Source organism: Pseudopipra pipra, chromosome 5 (assembly GCF_036250125.1).
Source record: "Pseudopipra pipra isolate bDixPip1 chromosome 5, bDixPip1.hap1, whole genome shotgun sequence".
NCBI classification, from domain to species: Eukaryota; Metazoa; Chordata; class Aves; order Passeriformes; family Pipridae; genus Pseudopipra; species Pseudopipra pipra.
The window spans coordinates 73,790,598-73,815,713 of NC_087553.1; the positions used below are offsets into that span (position 1 = coordinate 73,790,598).

Below are 25,116 nucleotides of genomic sequence, written 5' to 3' on the forward strand. Positions count from 1 at the left end.
CGTTCCTTCACTTTGCTTGCTGGTTCTCTTGGGTTTTTGCTGCTTCCCAGAGAGTTCTGCTGAGCCCAAATCCCACTCTTTTCCTTCCCTGGTACTTCCACCTTTCCTACAAATGTCATGATGGTGAGGCTCAGGTCAGGCAAAGGGAAGAAGGTGGGGGAAAATGGTTCATTTTCTAGCAAACATCCACATTTTAAAAGATGTAACCATAAAGTTTCTAAACAGATTTCTAAGGGTTAATAGATGGAGGCCACAATATTGAAGCCAGAGCTGAATTCTCTTGGCTTTGTTGTGTTTCCAAGGTGTTTTAAAGATGTTGAAACTTCTTTACCTGGTTTGGTACCTCTGGGAATTCACCTGAAGTATAGGGCACCTGGCTATTTATTCCTAATTTTACTGATTCTGTGTTTGAGGGCAAGAGTTGTTGAAGGGAAGGAAGGAAGTGCCTAGAAAAGAGAAACACAGTGTTTGGAATAAACAGGGGCGGGGAGCAAAAGGGGAACCAGCATATGATAAAGATGCAGAGAAAAGATAAATTAACATTTTCTGAGGAGAAGGACTAAAAATCTGCCTCCCCAAAAAGAACAGGTGAGACAGGAAGTTGCATGAAATGAATTTATGAAATAAAGGACTGATTAAAATTGAAATTTCCTTGGAAGGAGCGTTGCTGGCAAGTCAGCAGCCCCTTCCTTACTCATCTTGTTAATTAAAAACAGACACAAAGCTTTGGTGTACCCAGTCTGGGGCACTGCTAATTAACTGCAGTTTGGTGTGGCTGCTGCAGGGACCTTTCTATTATTCTGGTTTGTCTTTTTTTTTTTTCACCTTCCCTGTTGCACATCCTGGATATTTGATGACTTGAACTCTCCCAGCAAGGGCAGTTTGTTGCTTTGGTTTAATGTGCTGCCCTGGGCTGGCTGGTTGACCAGGGTGCAAAAATGTTTATAATTATTTCTTGTATTGATTTTAAGTGGGTTTTATCCAACTTTGGAACACACAGTTAATCCCTGAAAGCATGATTTTGTAGGTGTATGAGGAATACAGGTGGTTCTTATGCAGGATACCCTTATTTTTGCAGGTCTCCATAAGCATTTTGACCTCTGAGCAAACATCCTGAACTCCATTATAGGAGCCCTCTGCATTTTTTTTCCTCCTAAAAATGATTTCTTGTGTCCTCCTGCCACGTCCAGCTGTCACTGTGCAGTGTGACACATTTCTGGCTGCTAATACAATGTGAATTTATGAGGAAAAGGACCAAGCAGAAAGTCTTTAACTCCTGAGTAAGAAGGTCCATTTGGGATGGGATGCACCTGGGTGGGCACAGAACAGGAAGGAGAGGAAAAAGTTTGGAGGTTTCTGGTGGAAACAGAAGAGTTGGAAGGATTAGAAGTTGATGGAAGCCATGGGAACAGGAGCATCTAAAATTTAAGGAATAAATGGGTTATTTGTTGCAAGCAAAGATTGTAAATAACAGCAAACTATTTGCTTTAATTGTTTCCCCTCCCACAGCTCCCTGGTGAAAGATGCCTCTCCTGTGCCTCTGATGGATGTCACTAATTTATCCACACCTCGGAAGTTCCTGGAAACCTCCCAGTTCAGCACTCCTGGAAGCTCCAGCAGTGAGTATTTAAGTCATACACGTCCCTCACAGAAGGAATTTGTAGCTCTTCAGCTGATTTTACAGGAGTAGCAGGAGGAACACCATCCCCTCTCCACGTCTGGCTGCTGAGGGGAGGCCCTGAGACTAAAACCTGGGAAGGGATTTGTGCAGTGCCATGAGGGAGTGGCGTGTCCTGGGGCAGAACTGGCCCTGTCTGCTTTTTAATTTTGGAAAATCACCTTTCCCCCCTGCTGGCCCCATCAGCTTCAGTTAAATACACTTAATTTTCTGTGCCTGTCCTCACCTTGATCATGAGTTTGCCTCAGTTTATGTGGGGGGTCTCCCCTCCATTACTTCCCGGAGGTTTGTGTGGGTATTACTGAAGTTTTTTTTGCAGTGTTGGAGCCAAAAAGGTCAAGTCTTTCCCTTGTGGGAGCTTTGGCTCAAGGTGTGTCTGTACACAGGAATAATCCCATGATGATCTTTGTGCTGCTACAACAAACACTGAGCAAAAACATTGTTTTATTGGTGCTTTCATGGGAAGCTTTGCAAGGGCTGCAGAGGTGGGGAATTAATCCTTGTATTGTTTCAGAAGATTAATAAGTGGGGTTGTCCTTGATGAATAATACAGAGTTGACCTAAGTCTTTTCCCCCCTTCCTTTCAAAACCTGACTGTTTCAGTATTCCTCAAATGCAGAGAGTGTTTCCTTCTCATCCTTATTAATTCTTTTGTCCTTTTGCTTCTGGGTTTGTCACACTCCCCTCCTAGATCCTTCTCTTTGATTATTCTTATCTTTTGCTCTTGTAGGGGTTTTGTTGTTTAGCTCTGCTCCTGCAGGGCTGCTCTCAGAGCCTGGGGCTGTTTTTCCCTGGAGTGGAAGGTTTGTGAGGAGTCACTTGTGAACCTTTCAGGGCTGGAAACTGCATCAAAAAACCTGGAAGAGAGGAACTGTATGAAAATTCTGAGGGAAAAATTTAAGAATTCTTGCTCTGCTCTGTGTTCAGTGAGAAATTCAGTTCAGTTTCTTGCTAGAAATCACATGGTTTTGGGGAACTGAGGAAACAAACCACAAAAATCTGAATCCCAGTCTGACCACTGTGAACAGAATGGGTTGGGTTGGAAGGGCCCTTAAAGATCATCTGGTTCCAACCCCTGTAAATGTTAAAACAATTCCTTTTCACTGAGGGAGTTCTGCAGTGCCTGCCACTGTTTTTTACCTCAAATATCAGTCCTCTGTACAGTAGGAAAACCAAAAAGTCTGAGGTTCTGGAGCTGATGGGAATCTCGTGGATGGGGAATAGAGCAGAAGATGCAACTTCTGATGAATGGAAATACCTTTGGTGTCTTCCTGATTTGGTTTTTTTTTTTTGATTGCCAGTGTAACACAAACCTTAAATATGCTCTGAAAACAATTCTGTTGACACTTGTCACCTTTAAAGACTCACAGTTCCCAGTCAATCCCTGTCACATCTCTGGAGATTTGGCTGCCCCATCCCTGGAAGTGTCCAAAGCCAGGCTGGACAGGGCTTGGAGCAACCTGGGATAGTGGAAAGTGTTGGGGTTGGAACAAGATGGTCTTGAAGGTCCCTTCCAACCCAAACCATTCTGTGATGGTGATTTAAGTGAAGGTTCTTGGGTACAAACAGCAGTGGCTGCTTGTGAACATAAACCAGCTGAATACCTTCAAACAAAGGCTCTGGTGGCTTCATCCTCACCTCCAGTAATTGGTTTAGGCTGGTTGAAAAATCTGCCTTAAATTCTTGTTTTTTGCAGATCTCTTCTTGCTCTTCACACCCAGCACACCAGAAAATCTCTTCCTTGGCTCCTCACTCTGCTCTGTGTCACTCAGTGAAGTGCTGGGCAAGTGTCCCTCAGGCTGGGAAAGCTGCAGATCATAATAGAAAACATTTGATCAGCATAAAGTATGCATATGGTTTTGCTTCAAGTGCACAATGTACTTATGGAGATTTTTTCCCTGTAATTTTATTTAAAAGTAGCCTTTTCCAGGACTGCACAACTAGCAGAGAATTTAAAACTTATGTGTAAGCATAACAAAAGCTGTTCCTGCCTTTAGTCACTTAAGTTCTTTTTGGCTTTTTTATGGATGAAACAAAGTGCCCTTGCATATTAATGGGTGACATTATAAAGCACTGACTCACTCGACTTGTCTCAGCAAAGATGCCAAAATTTGGAGTCCTTCCTGCCTTCCCTTCCCAAAGGAGGTGTTGCCTTGTGCTGGAGAATCTTTATAAGGGAATTAAAGCTGTTCCTGCTGCATGTAAAATAAACAAAGCCCTCAGTAATGCTCACCTGAGGATTGCAGATATGGCACTTCACCAGTAACATTTTCCCTTCATGCCAGTTCAGAGAAATAAATCCACTTTTAAATGATATTTCTCTGCTTGAACCTTCTGTACTCTGAAGAGTATTTGTGGAGGTTCCTGCTTTGCCAGGCTCTTCCTGGAACTTTAAAATGTGCTCACCTGGTTCACAGCAAGCCCAAGAATGCCCTTTCCTGAGAAATTTGGGAGAATTCTGCTCAGGAATCCCACAGAAGATGGGCAGTGATGGTGAAAATTAATATTGTTATTGATGGCATAGGTAAATTTGAGGCTGAATTGATAATTTGCTTCAGTGACCTTTTTTTCCTCAGTGATAGGAGAGAAATGGAACTTCTAAATCCAGGCAGTGTGGTGGTTCTAAGGGCAGGTCTAGTTACTGCTCCTGCCTCTCTTTCTTCAAAAAACAGCTATTTTTGTGGAGGTGAAAACTTGTGGAGACCTGGGAACTTGCTCCTGGAAAATCCCTGCAGGAGCCAGAGCTTTAAATATCCAGTTTTAAGGGTGACTCCAAAAATGCCATTGTGCCACGTTGTCTCAGTTGTTTCCACTTCAAACGTGCTCAATAAATACTTAAAAGACATTTTTTTTCTCACCTGAGGATCTGGGTGGTTTTTCTCCAGCATTTTTCCTAGAATGTAAATGATCTGGGGGTGTGTTTGGGGAAAGAAAGGGAAAATCAGAGAGATTTTAGAACCATGAAAGCCAGAAGAGTTAACACATAGTTATTCTCCCTGTATAATTTCATTATTAGTTCTTGTGTGGGGTCCCATCATCAGATATTCGACCACAGGGCAATTATTTTTTTATTTGGAGACTTGGTTTTCATGCTTGTTTAGGTTAGGAGGATTTTAAACTTGGCTATTCTTCTGGACTTCATAGTTACAAATCTTTTAAAGTTCCCATTTCTGCAGTAACTGTCCATTTGTTGCTCCCTGGCTCCAGGAATGTGTTGGAACAAGGATTCAACACCAGGAATGAGCAGGTGACGTTCCTTCAAGTATGAAATGATGGCTTTGGGGCACCAGGAACTCATGTGCTTTCCTCTGGCAGGTTTGAAGGCAGAAAGGGCATAATCAGGAGGACATAAATCATGGAAAATAGCACATTAAATTTTACTGGAGTCCCATAAAATCCCCCAGCTAATGAAACTTTCAGTAACGAGCAGCAGCAAATTTTGGAGTGAAAAACAAGACCCAAGAGCCTTTTCTTCAGCTGCTTTGCTTAAATGAGGTACCAACATTGACTTTTTGGGGGAATCAGACCAGCCCTTGCAGCAGGTTGGGTTCTTGGGAAGCGGCAGAACTGGACAAATGAAGGAATTCTCGACTGGCAAAGAAGGTTTATAGGGCATCATCAAAGCAGGGATCTGTTCAGGGAACCTTCCACCTTTGAAACCATGGAAGTGAAGGAAACAGTGATGCACATGGTTCAACTTTTAGTGACAGCTTTTGACTGCTTAAAAACAGGGTTGTGCATTTTCAGGTGAAAAAATGATTCAATGATTTAATTTTTTTTGGAAAATGGCCACCAGAGAATGAGGCAAAATAACCATTCTTTTAAGTTGTTGTCTCAGGAGGCTTTTGAGAAGCCATATTTACGTTTTCTGCTTCACAAGAGGTTGTTAGGACAGGAAGATCAGCCAATTCCCCTTGGATTATGGGGGTTCATTCTGCTCTCCATCCCTGTTTTCCAGCTCAGGGCACTGGGTACCCCCAGAAACTGGTCTTGCTGTTAAAGGCTGAGGCAAAAGAAGGCATTTGGTACCTCAGGCACTCCCTGAACTTCTCTCACTATTTCCCCCACATCCAACAGAGGATGGAGATTCTCCTTGGCCCTCCTTTTGTTGCTGATGTATTTATAGAAACATTTTTATTGCCTTTTACAGCCAGATTAAGTCCTGACTGGGCTTTGGCCCTTCTTTTCTCCCTTCACAGCCTCACAGCATCCCTGTGTTCCTCCTGAGTTGCCTGTCCTTTCTTCCAAAGGTCAGAAACTCCTTTTTTCCTGGAGTTCCAGCCACAGCTCTTGGTTTTTATCCTTTAGGATTTCCTCCTTGGTGAATGTCCAGCTTTCCTGGACCCCTTTGCCCCTCAGGACAGGCTCCCAGTGGTCTCTCACCTCAACAGGCCCTGTGACAGTCCAAGGTCCCTGTTTTGGTGACCCCCCTCCTTCCTTTTGGGATTTGAAGGTGGGAATAAGTTCTGCCAGCCTCCTGCTTTTGTCTTCATCCCAATGAATAACAAAGTAATTCATGTTCCCAGTTCAAGAGTAAATACAGGCAAAGCTTTCACTTCTGAGGGCTGATCTGTTGGGGCTGATCTTCCTTCACCTCTGCCCACGTGGGGATGCAATTTTCAAGGTGAGCTCCTTAATAAATGCCTGTGTCCTTTGATGCCTTTCTGGGAGAGGAAGGGGACAGGAGGGGCTCGTTCCTGAGCCAGAGCTTTGTGGTCAGACAGCCCCTGGGTGACATTAAATGGCAGCAGAGGACGTTTGAAGCGTGGAAGACACGAGAAAAGAGCCTCTTCGGTTACCCGGGGTTGGCGTCTTGTCAGATCTCACAGATGAATGAGGCCCCAAATCCACCCTGGATTCCTGTTTAATAAGCACAACGGGCAGGAAACACACTTGAAACCAGGTTTTATCAAACCACCAGATCTAACAAAACTTCCCCTGCCACGTGCTGCTCCCAGATATGGAGCTTTTCACTTGGCTGTCGTCTGTCAGGGATGCAAATCCACATCCTGACCGTTTGGGGGGGTGTTGGAAATGGGTTTGCTCTTTTGGAAATGCAAGAACCTTCCTCTTAGCGTGTACTTGGCAGAGTTCTCAGCAAGATTGCTGCTTTTACTCCTCTTAAATGCTGCCCTCCCATTTGGATACGGCTCCATTTCCTCCCTCTGGGGTTTTCATTGTGTGATATTAAGAATAATTCACAGCCCTCTTCCAAAGGAGCTGCAGAGCCGTGGTGGGGGGCTCTGAGAAGCTGCTCAAGCTGAGAAATACCCTCACTGAACTCAGAGAAACAAGATATTTTGGGTCTTTAAAAGAAAACAACAGGTTAAGCCTTTCTTCCTGTGCTCTTTTCACAGCTCTCTTTGCAAGGAGCTCATTTTTTGTGTTTGTGCCTGGCGTGCTGTGGGTTTTGGGGGAATAACAAATGGCATTAAGAGGGTGGGTAGAGACAATGTCTGCAGCACTCAAAGTGCTTTGCAGCCTCGTGGGGTGAAAGGTCTGTGATGGAGGAGAGCTTTGAGCAGGAATATGTTTGCATCCAGTTGTTAACTTCCAATTGGTGTTATTGGTTATACCTGTTTGAGGTGTCTCTGTATTATCCTTGGGGTTTTTTGCTGCTTTTTTAGAAAAACAAATTAATGCACTCTCTGTGTTTCTAGTTGTTTGTCTCGTAGCTTGTTCAGATTTAATTGAAAAGAGTGTGTGTGAGAGAGAAAAAGAAGCACTATTTGATCTCCCTGATGTCTCATAATCACAAAACAGTTTTGAGTTGGAAGGGTCTTTTTAAAGGCCATCCAGTCCAACCCCCCCTGCCGTGGGCAGGGACACCTTCCACCATCCCAGGTTGCTCCAAGCCCCATCCAGCCTGGCCTTGGACACTTCCAGGGATCCAGGGGCAGCCACAGCTTCTCTGGACAACCTGGGCCAGGGCCTCCCCACCCTCCCAGCCAGCAGTTCCTTCCCAATATCCCATCTAACCCTGCCCTCTGACACTGGGAAGCCATTCCCTGTGTCCTGTCCCTCCAGGTCTTGTCCCCAGTCCCTCTCCAGCTCTCCTGGAGCCCCTTTAGGCCCTACAAGGAGCTCTCAGCTCTCCCTGGAGCCTTCTCTTCTCCAGGTGAACATTCCCAGCTCTCCCAGCCTGGCTCCAGAGTAGAGGGGCTCCAGCCCTGGCAGCAGCTCTGGGGCCTCCTCTGGACTCTCTCCAGCAGCTCCACATCCTCCTGCTGTTGTTCCCAGGGCTGGAGGCAGCTCTGCAGGGGGGTCTCCCCTGAGGGGGCAGAGGGGCAGAATCCCCCCCTGCCCTGCTGTCCCTGCTGTGGGATCAGCCCAGCTTGGCTTTCTGGGCTCAGTCCTGCCCTGCTGGCTCCTGCCCAGCCTCCTGTCCTCCATCTCCTCACCCAAACCCTGCTCTCATTCCCAGTCCCATGTGGTGCCCTCCCAGCATCCATTCCCACCTTGCTCTTCCCTGGCAGCATTTCTGGGTTGGGATGAGGAGTGTGGGAACAGTGGGTTTGGTTTGAGCCAGAGGGGCCGTGGTCGGGATCACTCTGCTGCAAAGAACCAGCTCTCTGCATTGTTGGAGCCTGAAATCGGTGTGAGCTGGCACTGAGAGGAGTGTTATCTGTTTATTGTGATTATATTTATGAAGTGGCACCATATGGGCTCTTTGGGACATTGTTTTCTTGGTCTTGCTCTAACTCAGAGCTGCTGCTGCTCCTCCGTTCAGAGTCGCGGCTTCAGACAGCTCCTGCTCCTCGTGACGTGCCATCTCTCATCCCTGCCACGTTCCTTCAATCCTCCTGCTGGGTCTTTTGACATTTATTCAGCTTCTTGGAGAAGTTTTTTGAGTAAAAAAATCTGTTGAGGAGTTGGAACCATGGGAGTCATCTGTCACCCACCAGCCCTTCCCAAAGGAGGATGGAACAGCCGTCGGGGGGGTTCATTTTTATCCAAGGATCTGGTGGCTGTGGATCTTCCAAGATGCTTTGAGTGGAGTTTGCCTTGAAGACACACTTAACTTCCCATAAGTGTTTAAATATATTTATTAAATGTTTCACCCAGCCTTTAACAGAGCCACGCTTTTGTTGTTGCTGGGTGTTATCTGTAAATTAAGAAATGTTGCTTAATGAACACACTTAAAACAAGCAGAGTGTCTCTTGCTTTCCCATCCCTTGTCTCTTAGCAACAGGATTTCTCCCTGTTACTTCAGGGCCATATCCACGATACCCTCCCTAATTCTTCCTGTTTTTTTCCTTTTTAGAGGCCCTGCTAAAAGATTTGAGTAACTTCATCAACCCCTTGGCAGAAGTGATAAAGCAGAACGAGATAAAATCAAACAATGAGTCGCTCTGGCAACATAAACTTTGCTGAATAAATCAGAAGTCCCTTAATCTCGATACTGTTTGTAATGAAAATTCCTCTCCTGTGAAGGATATAACAAGTTAAAACAGCTGGGGTAGAAATTTAGGGCTTTTTAGCTGCCTGAAACACATTGAAGGGATTTGTAGGGATGTGGTACCTTCTCATTTATGAATATCTTAATTGCCCCAGAATCCTCTGTTTCCTCACTAACACATAACTTAAATCATGGAACATTTCCAAATCAATCAAATGTTCAGGTTACTGTATTTATGTGTAGAAAAGCCCCCAAGCAAACAGAAATACCCTCTGCCTCCCCCCAAAATCCAAGTGTTGCTGGTTTCCTTGTTTATTCCTCACTTGCTGGACATGGTGGTGAAGAATATTATGAGTTAAAACAGCTGGGGTAGAAATTTAGGGCTTTTTAGCTGCTTGAAACACACTGAAGGGATTTGTAGGGGTGTTGTGCCTTCTCATTTATGAATATCTTAATTGCACCAGGATTCCTCTGTTTCCTAATACATAACTTGTGTCATCCTGTGTTTCTAACTCAATCAGACTTGCAGGTTACTGTATTTATCTATAAAAAAGCTCCCAAGCAAACAGAAATAACCACTGTTCCCCCCAGAATCCAAGTGCTTCCTTGTTTATTCCTTGGTTGCTCCAAGTGGTGGAAGTTCTGTGAAGGCAAAGGAGTTCAGATGCTGCTTCTGGATGGTCTCAGGTGTCGGGTTTAACAGTTTTAAATCTTGGATTATGCCTTTTGAAATCTCTTTTCAGTGCGAGACTCGAGCCTGCTGGAAATCAAGGAAGACACGGAACTGGATCCCGAGGAGAACAGCAGTGTCTTCATGGGAATTCTCATCAAAGGGCTGGCCAAGCTGAAAAAAATCCCAGAGACAGTGAAAGCCATCCAGGATCGCTTGGAGCAGGAGCTCAAGCAGATTGTGAAGAGATCCACGACTCAGGTGGCTGACAATGGTTACCAGAGAGGGGAGAATATTTCCCAGGAAAACCAGCCCAGGTAAGGATATTCCAGCCACTTGGATTGCTGCAAAAAAAAAAAAAAAAAGTCCTAATTGATGATATGAACTCAGTTATTTGGAGTGTGGCAGAGCCCAGTTGGGCTGAGGCAGGTGCAGAGCTTTGAAATCGTGTAGGGAATTAATTATGTCACAAAATTATATCACCAAAAAAAGATGATATCACAAACCCCAAGTCTCTTAAAGGGTTTTGCAGCCCCATTTCTGTTGGTGGCAAGGTGTGGGAGCCAGCTGAGAACTGTGCTTGGGCTGCTCCTCAGGATCCACTAGAACTGTTCTTGGGGAAAACAAGATTCTGGAAGGGCACGTTGGCAGGATCGTCGTCCAAAGGGAATTGTGGGAAAGGAAAACTTTGCATCTTCATTGTAGGTGATATTTGCAGTGCAGAATCACTCCCAAGGACCACATTAGCTTGATAAAGACTTCTTTTTTTAATTCCTCTCGTTAGCATTGCTGTGCAAACAATGTTGTGAAGAATTTGCAGAGTTACAGTGCTGAGAACTCAGGAAAATGAAAACAAGCTTTTTTTGGGTGGATCACAAAGCACAATTTTAGTTTCTGATGCCAGAAGGGAGCGTAATATCTGCTTGACACTTATTTTATGAATCAGGCTGGAGAGGTTGGGTGGCTCCTGGTCGTCCATTGAAATGGATAAATTGGATCAGATCATATATTAATGACATTAACCTGCCCAGAGGGCTGAGTGAGGCACAAAAAAGTTTGATGGGTTTTGGCACGTGTAGGGGAGTGTGAGCCTTTAAGATGCTCATATTCCACAGCTTGGGAAAAGTGTCTTGAATTCTTGCTGAACACAGAGATAATTAGAACTGATTGTAAACCTAAATCACATGTGAAGTTTACAGCAAGCAGGTGAATTCGTTTACATTGAAAAGAATAAATTAGAGCAGGGAAGGGTGTTCCCTCCCCTCAAATTAACTCCAGTTTTAAACCAAAACTCAGCCACTTTCCTCCTGTCAAGGAGAAAATAAATCTGAACAACGAGGTCCTGCTGTTTCAATAGAGCTCTGTAAGACCCCAAATCTGAGCATGATGCAGTGCCCAAAACTGCTTTGAACTATTCATTAGGCTGTCAGTGCTCCTGTGACCTCAGGAATTTGGGGAGGGAAATGTTTTTTTTTCAGTTTTCCCTTAAAACTGCTCATGTTTGGCTGCTTTGAGTCTCTCACTGAGCTCAGTGCCTGCGTTCGGCTGCTCTGCTTCCAGTGGTGTCCATAAAAATTCCCACTCCTGGCAAATAAAATGACTGATAAGGTGACAGAGGGGCCTGTGGGATCTTGAGCCTTGTGCTGGACAAGTTCCCTGTGGCTCATTCCCAGTGTTGCTCCAAAGTTGACTCTTATTTTTCCCATGGGAAGAGGGGTGATTGTTTCCCTCCACTCAAGGGAACACATCCACATCCCCATCCCTGCAAGTGTCCAAGGGCAGGTTGGACAGGGCTTGGAGCAACCTGAGATAGTGGAAGGTGTCCCTGCTCATGGCAGGGGGTGGCACTGGATGGGCTTTGAAGTCCCTTCCCACCAAAAGCCCTCAGGAAGAGCAGCTTGAGATTCCCTGGGATTTGAAGTGATTTGAAAGTTGGAGCCTGGAGGGCTGGAGGGACAGGACACAGGGAATGGCTTCCCAGTGCCAGAGGACAGGGTTAGATGGGATATTGGGAAGGAATTGCTGGCTGGGAGGGTGGGGAGGCCCTGACCCAGGTTGTCCAGAGAAGCTGTGGCTGCCCCTGGATCCCTGGAAGTGTTCAAGGCCAGGCTGGAGCAACCTGGGCAAGGGTGGAATGAGATGAACTTTAAGTTCCCTCCCAACCCAAACCATTTTGTGATACAAGTGATTCCTAAGTTTCCTAAAACATTCAGCATGGATAGATGGGACACAGACTTAGGACAGGCCTAACTAGATGGAGCATCTCTTCAGATACTTTGCTTGGAATATAAACCCTCTTTACTGACACACATTTACTTGCTGTGAGATGGGAATGATACAAAGGAAGTAAAACCTGAGAAGGGGCAGCAACAGGTTCTAAGTTGTTCCTTGTCCCTGGTAGAAGATAACTTTGGAAACTACACTCTCACCCAGCTGATCTCAGCTTTAATTAAAATGGACCATTTTAAAGGCTGGGTAAATTCTCTGGCATTTTTAGGTCTCTTTGCTTGGAACAAATTTATGGAAAAGGGCTTAAATATAGGAATTGCCACTGCCTTATCCTCAGTTAGTGGTTCTTTAAGGCATGTGTCACACCTTCCTGTTTAGAAACGTGGATCTTGGGTGGAAGACAAAGTCACAGAGCCATAGTCAGACTGCTGCAGGAACCTCTGGGTCTCTCCTGGATTTTGGAAGATGTGGCTATAGAATAATAATACCAATACTAATAATACTAATAGTAATCTGGATGCACACCTACTTGAGGGACAGATTTGTGGACATTTTGGTAAGGACACATTAAAATTCCAGCCCGAGAGGGGATGGTGTATGGACAATTTTGCTCCTAAATCCTGTCACTTGGATTTCTTGTGCTTTTCCCTACGTGTTCATAATATACTTGTGACTTTTGACCTCGTCTCAAAGCTTTAAAATAACTCCAGGAATTATGTCCATGCCACCACCCTGAGCAGGCAGAGGACATTACTGCTGCTGCAATGCCTGAGTTGTCACCAGTGACCCCTCTGAGGTGGCAGCAGTCACTCTGCATCAGCTCATTCCCGTTATTCCCCGGACTATGGAAGTTGCTTCCAGGGATGTGTGTCTCTGTCTCTCCACATATTTCCCCCCTCTCCTCAGCTCAGGGGTCACAGGCTGGCTGTGACAAATTGCCTGAGCCAGGCTCCTGTCACTGCCTGTCCCTGCTCAGCTCAGGTCACTCGGAGCTCCAACCCCATCTGCATAAAATGTGGGCCACGTTCCGGGATGGGTTTGGTCTACCCGTGTCCCTCCAGGGTCACCTTGTCTCAAAAATGACCTGACAGATTTATAGCACTGTTGGAGGGCAAGAAGAGAAGAGGGGCTGGCTAATCTGAAAACAGGGAAAATGTGGAAATACAGTGTTGGATAAAATGGAAAATGTAAAGGGAGGGTGGTTACACCGAGAGTGTGACCTGGGGGAATTCCTCTCTGTCAGTCTGTAACACAGCAACAGGGACACCCTGGAATTTAAAAATAAATCCTTCTGTTCAGTATAGTATTATTTTAGGAATGACTTAATAAACAAGTTGATAATAGTGGCTCTTTAAACAGGTTGACAGCATGAGGTCAGGCTCACCCAGGGACAGTAAAAATGAATTTGTCCGACTCTCCAGCTGGTTCTGCTCTGCCAAACTGTCCTTTCCTGGGGAGGTGGAGAAATAACTCAGCTCTTGTTTGTAATGGGATGTTGGTAGAAGTTGGGCTTGGGGTGATAAATTTTCCCAGAGGTAGATAATTCATTTGCTCCCATAATGTTCCTTGGTGCCATTTCAGCCAAGGCTGTTGAGGCTTTTGTTGCTTCTTCTTAAACTACGAAGAAACTCAGCACAAACACCAGTTGTTTGGTTTTTATTTAAATGTGTCCTAGTTCCAGTGGCTCTTTGTTGAATCTTATTGAATCAAGGAAGGCCACAAGTTAGTTAAGAGGACTGGACCACTTTTCCTATGGATACAGGCCAGGAGAGCTGGGAGTGTTCACCTGGAGAAGGTGCCAGGGAGAGCTGAGAGCCCCTTGCAGGGCCTCAGGAGCTCCAGGAGAGCTGGAGAGGGATTTGGGACAAGGGATGGAGGGACAGGACACAGGGAATGGCTTTCCAGTGCCAGAGGGCAGGACTAGATGGGATATTGGGAAGGAATTCCTGGTTGGGAGGGTGAGGAGGCCCTGGCCCAGGTTGTCCAGAGAAGCTGTGGCTGCCCCTGGATCCCTGGAAGTGTCCAAGGCCAGTGTTTGGAGCAACCTGGGCTAGTGGGAGGTGCCAGGGTTGGAACTGGATGATCCTTAAGGTCCCTCCCAACCCAAACCATTCCATGGTTCTATAATTCCATGAAGACTGAAGTGTGGTGGTGAAGGAGCGGGACCAGCTCCGGTTTTTCCCGGATTTCTCGTTTCCTGCTCCGGGAATCGCAGCCCCTGCCGGGCACACACAGCGAGCATGTGGGGACTCCAGAGCTGCTGCAGGGAAAAATGTGATGGAGCCTGTCTGTCAGAGCTGGGAGTGCCTAACATATGGATTTGGGAAGTGTTATCTCCACGTTTTGTTGGGGTTATGTGTCTCCTTGAGTTGCTCATTAAACGCCGGTGAACTCGATCACAATTTTCCTGTTCTCGAATAGTCAAAATGTGATGTCACTGCCTTATCACAAACTATTTAGGGCTCTGCTGAGGTTCATTAATTGCAGTAATTGGGCAGTAAGGAAGCCATAGGAGCAGGTAAAATGTAGGACATTGAGATGAGATTATCACTGTAGTAAATACAGTAGTAAAATCGTACTGACTGACACAGATGAGGAGACTTGATATTTTAGGTTTCTGATATTTTGCAATGTTTAAAAGCTGCCATATTAATTTAATAGTTCAAAATCAATTTCTTGTGTTCTGTTTGTGTGGGTAAGTCTACTTTTATTGCCTCAAGACTGTTGTTTTCAGCTGAGGGAAGAGCAGGTTGTCTCCCTCCCTGTGTGCAGCCCTGTCTGGGGTCATACAATAATCTCTAATGTGGTGTTACTCTGGAGTTACTCTGGAGTTACTAATGGTTCTGTCTTCCTTGTAGCCCCAAGTAGGACACTTCAGTGCTGATATAGAGGAGGGAGTGAGGAGAAAGATCCTCAGGACTATTTATGTCCCAAACCTGAGCTGAAATTAGAACCCACAGAGAGGGTTTGAAGCCGGGTGACCTCTCAGCATCTGTCACCAAACAGGACACGTGAAGGACACTCTTCTGTCTCCTTCCCACTGCTCTGTTGTGCTGGGTGACTGTTTGTGCCCGTGGAGCCTTGTGAAAGCTGAGCAGAGGTTGTTTTGATGGTTCCCAGGTTGCTGCTGGAGCTGCTGGAGCTCCTCTTCGACAAGTTCAACGCGGTGGCCGCCGCGCACTCGGTGGTCCTGGGGCACCTCCAGCAGACAGTGGCCTCTCCCTGCAGCCAGCACGATGGGGACATCAAGCTCTACGACATGGTTGACGTGTGGGTGAAGATCCAGGATGTCCTGCAGGTAAGAGTCCTCCAGGTGGGCGCCTTTTCAGCTTTTACAACAGCTTTTAGAACCAAAAATACCGGTGTGAGCACCTGTCGTGCTCAGGAGACAGCAGTGCTGGGGTTTGTCTCGGTTTTTGGGAAGTGGCCACGTTTATAACAGACTGTGAAACTCCAGAGAGAGCTTAAATATCAGCAAAAAAAAATTAAAAAAAATAATTCTGTGGGTTCATCCTTCTGGTGTCTGGAAAGGTTTGATTCCTTTTGCCTACCCAGTGATTTATCAGCAGCTTTCAAACAGTGACATTTTTGTTCTGTTGTTACCGTGTCATCGCTGTCTTATGAGGTGTCACAGCTCTAATGGCTTGTCTTCTCCTGTCACTGTGGCTGGGCTTCAGGCAGCTGAGACACTTGTTTTCAGGAAATTCTTATTTGATTCTTACTCTTGACTCTGAGAGACTAAAGCTGTGCCTTGCTCGGGCTTTATTCTGGGACTGTGCCTTTCACCTCAGTGTGTGAGGCTCTCTCAGAGCTCTCACCTCTCAGTGCCTTCCTGCTGTTCTCTCCTTCTTGCTGGGAGGCTCACACATGAATATTATATTTCCTCCTTTATTTATTTGGGAATTGCCTTTATATACAGTGGACAGATGTAGAGCCTCACCTGGGGTTTGAGAGAGGAGGTCAAGGAAATGAGCCTGGCAAGATTTATGGTGGTCATTCCACCGCTGGGCTGTTGATGGAAAGTGCTCTCTGCCTCCTCTCCTAACAGGAATTTTCATTGCAGGGCTGTTATTTAGCTGTTGCTCTGCAGGTTTGTTTGATTGTGCAGCGATGGAGGGGTTTTTTTGCTTACCCAAATACCCAGCTCTGTGCATGGTGTGAATTTAATACCTCTTGAACCTGCTAAATGTAAGGTTTGGGCCTTTGATCACCTCCAGTGGCTCCTTACCCCAATTATTTGTCTTTCTAGAGGAACTGTTATTAAATAAACCTCCAGCTGTTTTCTCCATGACACAAAGTTTCACCTTCTTTCAATGCTGGTTTTGCAAAAGTTTGGTTGGGGATGTGCAGCCAGAGGTTCCTGAGGGGTTTCTAAACAAAAGGGTGTCACAGAATTGAAGTGTCTGGCCCTGTTAAAGGGCACAATTAACCTTAAAGACATGAGGAGTGGCTTTGGCACTGGAGACCTCCAGCCCTCACCTGTGATCCAGGAGGTTTAAGAGCCCTGAGTTCTGCAGACTTTGCTCCAGAGAGGACAAAGCCTCGGGAGTAAAAACCCTCCCGAGATTTTCCCTCCGGCGTAGCAGAACACCAAGGCTGGATATTCCCCTTCTCTGGGGGAGTTTGGGGGGTGAATTTGGAGCAGTTTATCCTGGCTATCCCAAAACCAGGGATGATGGAACCTGAACACAGAAGCACGTGGAGGTGTGAGCATTTAGGGAGTGAAAAGTGCTTTCTGTGCTGGGGGGGCAACATTTGACCAAGCTTTCTGTGAAAGGCGTGCCAAGAAAAATGCAACCACCCACTTGTAAAGGTTTCATTGATACTGGGTGTCAGAGGGAGGCAGGAAAGCTTCCAAAAGAGCTTTTACAATGCTTAAAAGCAGCACTTTAAGATCCATAATCTCTTGCTGGTTTAGGGTAAGAGATGAGCACTGACTGACGTGGAAAGGAGGAAACGTTGCATTTCTTTGTTCACAATCTTGTGGGTGTTTGTGCATTAGTTCCCTTGGAGTGACTTAAAATATTTGTCCTTTACAGTGTAAGAAAACCTTTGATCCCAAAGCCTGAATTATTTCTATCCTGCTTTTCTGAATAAGGATAATTTTCAGAAAGAGGGGGAATCTTACCTTTGCAGCAGGGGGAGCAGAAAACTCAGCTTTAAAAGTGTTTATTTAAATCTTCCTGCTGAAAATCTGGGGGGGGAAGTGGCAAAGTGCTTCAGGGAAAGGGATGCAGTTCCTTCAGATCCTGGTGAATGCAATTCAGTCATTCCATCAGAACAATCTCCCATGGCTGCAGCTCACCTGGATAATGTCCTGTACGTGCACATTGTTCGTCTCTGCGTGTGAAGTACATTAGAGCAAGGTTATCTCTCCAGCTCTGCCCTAAATAAGGTGAGCTCGTGGTGGGCTGCAAATTGTCTCCTGTGGGAAATGAGTTGTTTTCAGCTTGTTTTTGTGGCTGGATTTCTGAAAGCTCCCTAAAAAACTGCACCGAGCACCGCGTGTGGGGTCAGAGGTGGCTCGGTGTTGAGCAACGTTTAGGCACAGAACATGCAGATATTCAATATTTTTGACCTTCTCTGAGAATGGAAGAATACAGAAGACAGAGTGACCTTTTAGAGCCGGGTGCTGGAGCGGTAGAAAACAAACAAACAAACAAAAAAAGCAGTTTGTCAAAATATTAGGGCAGGAAAACACAATTTGGAGTTGTTTCCTTGTGCCAGAGCCAGCGGAGCTCGTGGTGCTGCTGCTGCTGCACCAACAGGACAGGGGTGAAACGTGTTTAAATTTGGACTTGGTGCTTTGTGTGGGGAGGTAACGGAGCTCTGCAGTGTAGGAGTGGGAGGAACAGCCTTCTGAGCTCCCTAATTACTGCAGGAGCCAGTGCTGGGCTGGGAGAGCTGAGCCCTGTTCCTGCAGCCGTGGAATGATGGGAATAGTTGTGTCAGGATAATGCAGGGAGGGAATTCTGGGGTTTTCTGGTGCAGTTCAGTGTCTGTGATGTGTCCTACAGATCACAGACCTGCTGGAGTGAGGTCCTGGAGCTGCTCCAAGGGCTGGACCACTTTTCCTATGGAGCCAGGCTGGGAGAGCTGGGAATGTTCCCCTGGAGAAGAGAAGGCTCCAAGGAGACCTTCCAGTGCCTAAAGGGGCTCCAGGAGAGCTGGAGAGGGACTTGGAACAAGGGATGGAGGGACAGGACACAGGGAATGGCTTCGCAGTGCCAGAGGGCAGGGTAGATGGGATATTGGGAAGGAATTCCTGGCTGGGAGGATGATGAGGGCCTGGCCCAGGTTGTCCAGAGAAGTTGTGGCTGCCCCTGGATCCCTGGGAGTGTCCAAGGCCAGGCTGGACAGGGCTTGGAGCAACCTGGGATGGTGGAAGGTGTCCCTGCCCATAGCAGGGGGTGTCACTGGATGATCCTTAAGGTCCCTCCAACCCAAACCATTCCTTGATTCCATCATTTTCCCAGCCCAAACGATGGGACAGGCTCAGTGCTCTACGTGCTTGGGGAGAAACCAGAAGGTTTTGGGTCCAGCACAGTTTTGTGTCATTTTACTTTCTTAGTCAGGGCCAGATCTTCTGACGCTTCATCCGTCGCTTCTCAGCGCCGTCTTTTGATACCTTGATGGGATTGTTGCCTCTGTCCCTGCTCAATAACACCAGAGATCATTCAGCTTCTTCAGGAGTGTCACCCTTCTGGTGACAGGGTGATTACCCTGACAGTCTTTTATCTCAGTGCATTCCCCTGCTCCTGGAGGAACCACTCGAGACAGCTCCGTGTGGTCCCGTAACCAGCTCAGGCTGGAGCTCTTTGCCTCCAGAGGAAGAGATCTTCCTCTTTCTGTGGTGCTGGAATCTGTAGTGGATGATTCTCAGTTTTATCTGTTTTCTTGCTCCTGCAGAAGAGAGGGAAAATCACATGTAGGCTTAGGACATTTATTTTAGCAGGCTCTGGTGATCTGTCTGCTGAGGAGACTCTCACAACTAATGCTTTCCTTTTTTGGGGGGTGTTTCTGTCTAATGCCTTCGGGTGTTTTCCAAAAATGGTGTCATTTAGCAGCCTAAACATTGCTGAAACCATAAGGAAACTGGAGCACGAGGAACTTGAAGCCTCCTCTGTGCCCACACACTCCTGTCGTGCTGCTGCAGAGCTGAAGGGATCAGACACTTGATTGAGAAGCCTCTCTTAGTTACCCTGTGATGCTCCACCACCCTTAAATCCTTCCCTATAAAGAGGAATGGCATTGGAGGGAGGGAGATGGGATCATCCTGGAGCTCACAGCCAGATCTGGTGATCAGCAGTGGGAGTGATCCTGCAGAAAAGCTGCTCTTAAATTGTCCTTGCTGCATCCCACTTGTCCAGGAGTCCTGTGGAGGACCTGGAGATGGATTTCAGGGCTGTGCTGCTGCAACCTGAGTCACTCCATGGCTTTTAAGTGAATTAATGGCCTAAACTGTTGGATCCCTTTGGCACACAGGGAAAAGGTGCTGATGTTCAGCAGGTTACTCAGTGGAAAAGATGTGCAGAGGTTTGAGCTCCGTGCCAACACATCCCAGCCAGCTGTGCTGTCATCCCATTCCTTCCTTTTCCACAGCCCAGGATGTTTTCCTTGCTCTGGCAGCGCTGCTCGTTCTCCTGACAGGAATCTAATTGGAGGGAGTTGATTTGGCCAAGACTTTGCTGCTGGCTGGGTTTGCTGCCTGCTCAGGTCCCTGAGCTGTGGCAGGGCTGGCACAGGAATGAGTGAGGGAATGCACCATGGAAAAGGGAAGGGTTTATCCTGGCAGCTGCAGCTCCCATCATCCCGCTCCACGGAGCTGCACCTCAAGGTGCTCATGGAAAACCCAACTGCTTTTTGCCCTGGGTGGCTCAGCAGAGTCTGAACCTTTGCATTTAAAGGCTGTGTCTGTGACACAGTTAATAGTTAGAAAGTCAAATCAGCTTCTTGCATGAGGGCTGTTAACGTGCCATAAATCCTGCTGGAAATGTCAGAGCAATATCTGAAATTGCTGTTGCATTTGGGAAGTTCACAGGGTAATGTTTTGAACCTGAAGCAGTGTTGTTTTTTTCAGAAAGTCTCTTCTTGGGAATTTAATGGTTGTCCTCAAAATAAGGGGCCTGACAGTCCTCCTGGTTCTTTTTAAGTGGTCCTCAAGTGTGTGGAACTGATGCCCTTGGACTCCTGACTGGTGTGTCTCATTAATGCTCATCTCCATGAGCTGAGAGGATGTTGGTCCTAAAAGTCTGCAGCTTTTAAAAGAACACAGTTTTACTCAATCTCTTGCAGGGCAGAGAGAACCTTCCACTCCTCCCAATGCTGCTGTTTCAACATGGAATTTCAATAATTAGAGGAGGCCACTTGACACTCTTTTATCCCCCCCTGTTATTTGAAGTGAGCTCGGAGTGTGAACGAATAAATCCAGCCTGGTATTAAAAAGGTTTTTTTGCAAATGTGTACTAAGAGCAGAATAATTTTTGTGGAAATTTATAGTCCAGGAGGAGCATCATCTTTGTTAATTTGGGAAGGCACAAGCTGGTTTTGCAGGAAGGTGTTTCTTCAAGTTTTAGCCTTGCCAAGAAGGTGTGCAGTGTGTCCCACCTCCCCTCTCTGTTCAGATGTTTTACAGATATGCTCCAATTTACCTGATAATGGGAGTCTTCTTTATTTTTTCCAGAAAATAAATTGGTGGCTTTCTTAAGCTCCACTTGAAATTTGGGATGGTGGAATTCACCTCAATAAAAAGCATTTCAGGAAGCAGAGAGAGATTTCATGGTGTGGGGATATATTTTACAGCTGGAAGGGCATAAAATGGGATAGCAGTGGCTATGTCCTTTTAAATGTCCTTTTAGAACAAAGAATACGAAGGAGAAGTGCCCCAAATCGATCTGTTTTCTCTTTAACTGGATAATTCTGTGTTTAAAACCAACTGAATTGCTTTGGGAACAGGTGCCTGGACAAGGTCCAGAGCTGAGCTGGCTCCAAGCATTGGATTATTGTCTTTCCCAGGAAAGGGCCTTGTTAACTGAACTGTGCTGGATTATATATTACATTATATTAACAGGGTGACAGAGCAGAAGTTTTCTCCACTGCTGCTGCAGTAACAGCTTCTGTTCCCAGAGTTTTTTTTCCTCTCCTGGAGCTGTTGATCCAACGAGCTTCATAAACACCAACATTTACACTGAACTTCAAAGAAATAAAGCCCTGAATAAAAATGAGCTGTTTGAACAGTGCACAGCCACTTGTGCAGCCCAAGTGAGATTTTGGGAGATTTTTAAAAAACATTAACTCATTGAATGAAATATTTGGAGGTTTATGAGCGAGGAAAACATTCATCTTCTTCTGTCCCTGCTGTAGAGCATCGAGCTGCTCTGTATTTGAAGGGCTCTTCACTTCAGATGGATTTTCCTTTTAATAGCTGAGCATGGTTAGAAAGTTGCAGTTTTAAAGGGTTTTGGAATTTCTGCCTAAATATTTAAGGAGTAAAATCCACGGGAGTTAAAAACTCTCTGCGGATGGTGCTGAATAAGGGGCCCAAATTCTAGGAAGGGAGGTGATTTCCAAAAGCTGTCGAGGAATGAAAGAAATAAATATAATGAATAAAAGTGTAGTTGTGAAAGAAGTCAGCCCTGCTGGGTGTTAGGCTGGGAGAGGTCCCACCAAGGAAAAGGTTGGGAATGGAATCAGAGTTCCCTGCTTTGATATTGGGCACATGGCATGAAACCTGTGCCTCGTGAACCCTGGGCCATCATCAAACTGATGCAACTTGAGATACAACCTTTTAATTAAGACAATTTCTTCATTGATACAAGTTGAGAGAACAGAATTTTTTCCAGCTTGTTTCCCCAATGATTCCCATTCCCTTTCTTTCTCAAGCTGGAAGAGAGAGGGCAAAGGAGGATGTGAAGTGCCCACCACACCTGATGTGTTCCTGTGTTGGAAATTGCCAGCAGGAATATTGATAGTGGAAGGAAAGAGCGTGGAATTCCCAGCCTGTACTTTTTAGTTTTCATCTTCTTGGAACTGACAATAATGGGATGATGTAGAAGAAATGAAAACTTGGCGGCAGATGTGCCAGGTCTTTTATTTTAACCATTTCCCTGCGTTCTTGAGCAGTTTTGTCAGCCTGGTCATAGAATCCCAGAATCAGCTGGGTTGGAAGGGACCTCTGAGATCATCAAGTCCAACACTTGATCCATGACCTCCACAGTTCCCAGCCCATGGCACTGATGCCACATCCAGTCTGTCCTTAAACACCTCCAGGGACAGAGAATCCCCCCCTTCTCTGGGCAGCCCATTCCAATGGCTGAGCACCCTCTCTGCAAAGAAATTCTTCCTGATATCCAACCTAAACCTCCCCTGGCACAGCTGAAGACGGAGCCCTCTTGTCTTGCTGATCCCTGCCTGGGAAAAGAGCCCAACCCCCCCCTGGCTCCCCCCTCCTGGCAGGGAGTTGCAGAGAGTGAGGGGGTCTCCCCTGAGCCTCCTCCTCTCCAGGCTGAGCCCCCCCAGCTCCCTCAGCCTCTCCTCCCAGCACTTGGGCTCCAGTCCCTTCCCCAGCCTCGCTGCTCTTCTCTGCCCCTGCTCCAGCCCCTCCAGGGCCTTCCTGAGCTCAGGGCCCAGAGCTGGACACAGCACTCCAGGGGTGGCCTCCCCAGCGCCCAGCCCAGGGGCACAAGCCCTGCCCTGCTCCTGCTGCCACACTCTTCCTCAGCCAGCCCAGCAGCCCTTGGCCCTCTTGCCCCCCTGGCCACACTCGGGCTCCTCTTCAGCTCCCTGCCCAGCCCAACTCCCAGCTCCCTTCCTGCCTGGCTGCTCTCCAGCCCCTCTGGCCCAGCCTGCAGCTGCAGGGGCTTCTTGTGGCCAAAGGGCAGGACCCGGCCCTTGGCCTTGGGGAACCTCAGCCCCTTGCAATCAGCCCCTGGATCCAGCCTGGCCAGGTCCCTCTGCAGAGCCCTCCTGCCTTCCAGCACATCAACACTCCCCCAGCTTGGGGTCACCTGGAATGTGCTGATGGTTCCCTCCATCCCCTCCTCTAAATCATCAATAAAGATATTAAACAGGACTGGGCCCAGCACTGATCCCTGGGGACACCCCTGGGGATGGATCCCAGCTGGAAGCAGCTCCATCCCCACCACTCTGGGCCCTCAGCCAGTTCCTCACCCAGCCCAGAGTGCCCCTGGCCAAGCCTTTTCCAGGAGTGTCCCATGGGAGACAGTGTCCAAGGCTTTGCTTTTGATGTGCTTTTTTTTTCCCCCTGGTTACATCAGTGTCCACTGCACTTCATCCCTGCTGGCAGCTGGAATTAGGAGACACTACAGGGAGTTCATCAGCATTTGTGGACGTGTTTTATGGGCCTGTAAAACCTCCTCTCTTTTGATGTGCTGAGTTTATTCACACTCACCCCTGTGCAAGTGCCTCTAAAAGCAGTGACCTGTTCCCTTCCCAGCATCACAAACCCCAAAAGGCCTCCCTGCAGGACTCCTCCTCTCCAGCAGAACAGGAGGGATCCATGCAGGCAAATTCCTGCTAATGTTCCAGAGTCACTGATCTCCAAGGGAAATGTCTGGAACCTGTTTTCCTTAAAAGCCTCCCCGCTACTGTGCTGTGCTCTCCTTGGCTTTGCCAGGTGTGACACTTACAAAACCCTAAAGGAAGAATCTTTTTTTCCTCAAGTTTTCCAGCTCTGTTTCTTCCCTGATAGGAATTCTCCTGTTTTGTTTGGGGGTGGGGGGGAGGCCTGTGTGGTTTTTTCAGCAATTCTTTGTGAAGTAGGACACTACAGAATTGCATTTGCCAAAATTCTTTCATAGAATCACAAGATGGTTTGGGTTGGAAGGGACCTTCAGACCTTCAAGATCATCCAGTTCCACCCCCTGCCATGGGCAGGGACACCTTCCACTGTCCCAAGTTACTCCAACCCCTTTCCAACCTTCGCCTGCAGGCTTTGATATTTTATTTTATCCTTTTTTATGGTTGCCTTGACCAGCTGCCTTTTGACGTGGTTTTATTTAGGAAGCCTGCAAACCTCTTTTGGTGGTTTTTGAGTCAATACATCATTGGGTTTCTATAGATAATGTGGACACTGGTTATAGATGATGAGGACTTGAGGTGGACTGTGGTTCTTGAGGGCAGGTCCATACCTGGCAGGGCACAGTGAGAAGGTATTTCAGCACATAATCAGCCTTGATGTGTTTTTTTTCTTTTCTTAATTACTTTGATATTTTGGCTTAAGCAATTTTTGCTGTGCTGGGTTTTCACCTGGTTTTATCCTCAATATTCAGCTACAAAAACCCACAGTTTCTGCTTCTGTCTTTATTGTGGAAATGTGTGTGTACAAACCAGCAGCAAGTGGCTGATGGTTCCCCAGTGATCTCTGGGCTGGGAGAGGCTGGAGAGCTCTGAGCCTGCGTGTTTTGAAGGGAATGATGAACTCCCAATTTCTGTTGGGAACAACCAACCCCTCCTCGGCTCCCAAATCCTTCTGGGAATGGCACTGTAAGGCTGTGTTTTTGGACATCTAACACACACTTAAAACTCAGCTTATTTGTCAGAAATAAACCTGGGAGAAGCTGCTTTTCCCCCTGTTCTGGTGGCTGAACTGGAAAACCTGAATTACATTTTATCCTTCTATTCTGTCACCCTTCCTTTGTGGGAAGTGCCAACATCCATGTCCTCAAAAGTGCCATTGAGGGCAGACTCTGATTTTTATTTAATGTTCTGATTTCATCTTTTTTTTTTTAAATGGACCAAAAAGACTTATTTCAAAAATCTGAACCAAAATCAAAATTTGGTTTCACCTGGCTTTATTTTTTTTCTTGGTTTTCCATGCTTTTAGACTCTTTGGAGAAGGTTTACTGATCAGAAAATCACAAAATGGTTTGGGTTGGAAGGGATCTTAAAAGATTACCTAGAACCAGATGACCTTTAAGATCCCACCCAACCCAAACCATTCCATGATTCTAGAACAGGAAAGACCCATATCTATCAAAATACAGAATATCTGTGCAAAACTAACAGCAGGATTTATTCCAAGATCAACATACTTCTAAGCAAACAACTGGAAAAGCTGTGGCCACGGTAGGAACCATGGAAACCCCTTTTCACCTGAGAAAAGAGGGACATGAGGGAATT

General features: G+C 46.5%; 1 protein-coding gene across 3 annotated transcripts in view; it reads left to right on the top strand.

Annotated features, from left to right (window-relative positions):
- Positions 1 to 25,116, top strand: part of EXOC4 (exocyst complex component 4) — a 304,134-nt gene that overhangs the window by 43,154 nt on the left and 235,864 nt on the right. For all 3 annotated transcript variants that reach the window (XM_064656590.1, XM_064656591.1, XM_064656592.1), the window contains exons 5-7: positions 1,510 to 1,619; positions 9,821 to 10,064; positions 15,097 to 15,274. In XM_064656590.1, coding sequence (XP_064512660.1) covers positions 1,510 to 1,619; positions 9,821 to 10,064; positions 15,097 to 15,274 — 532 coding nt within the window. The remainder of the gene's footprint in view (positions 1 to 1,509; positions 1,620 to 9,820; positions 10,065 to 15,096; positions 15,275 to 25,116) is intronic.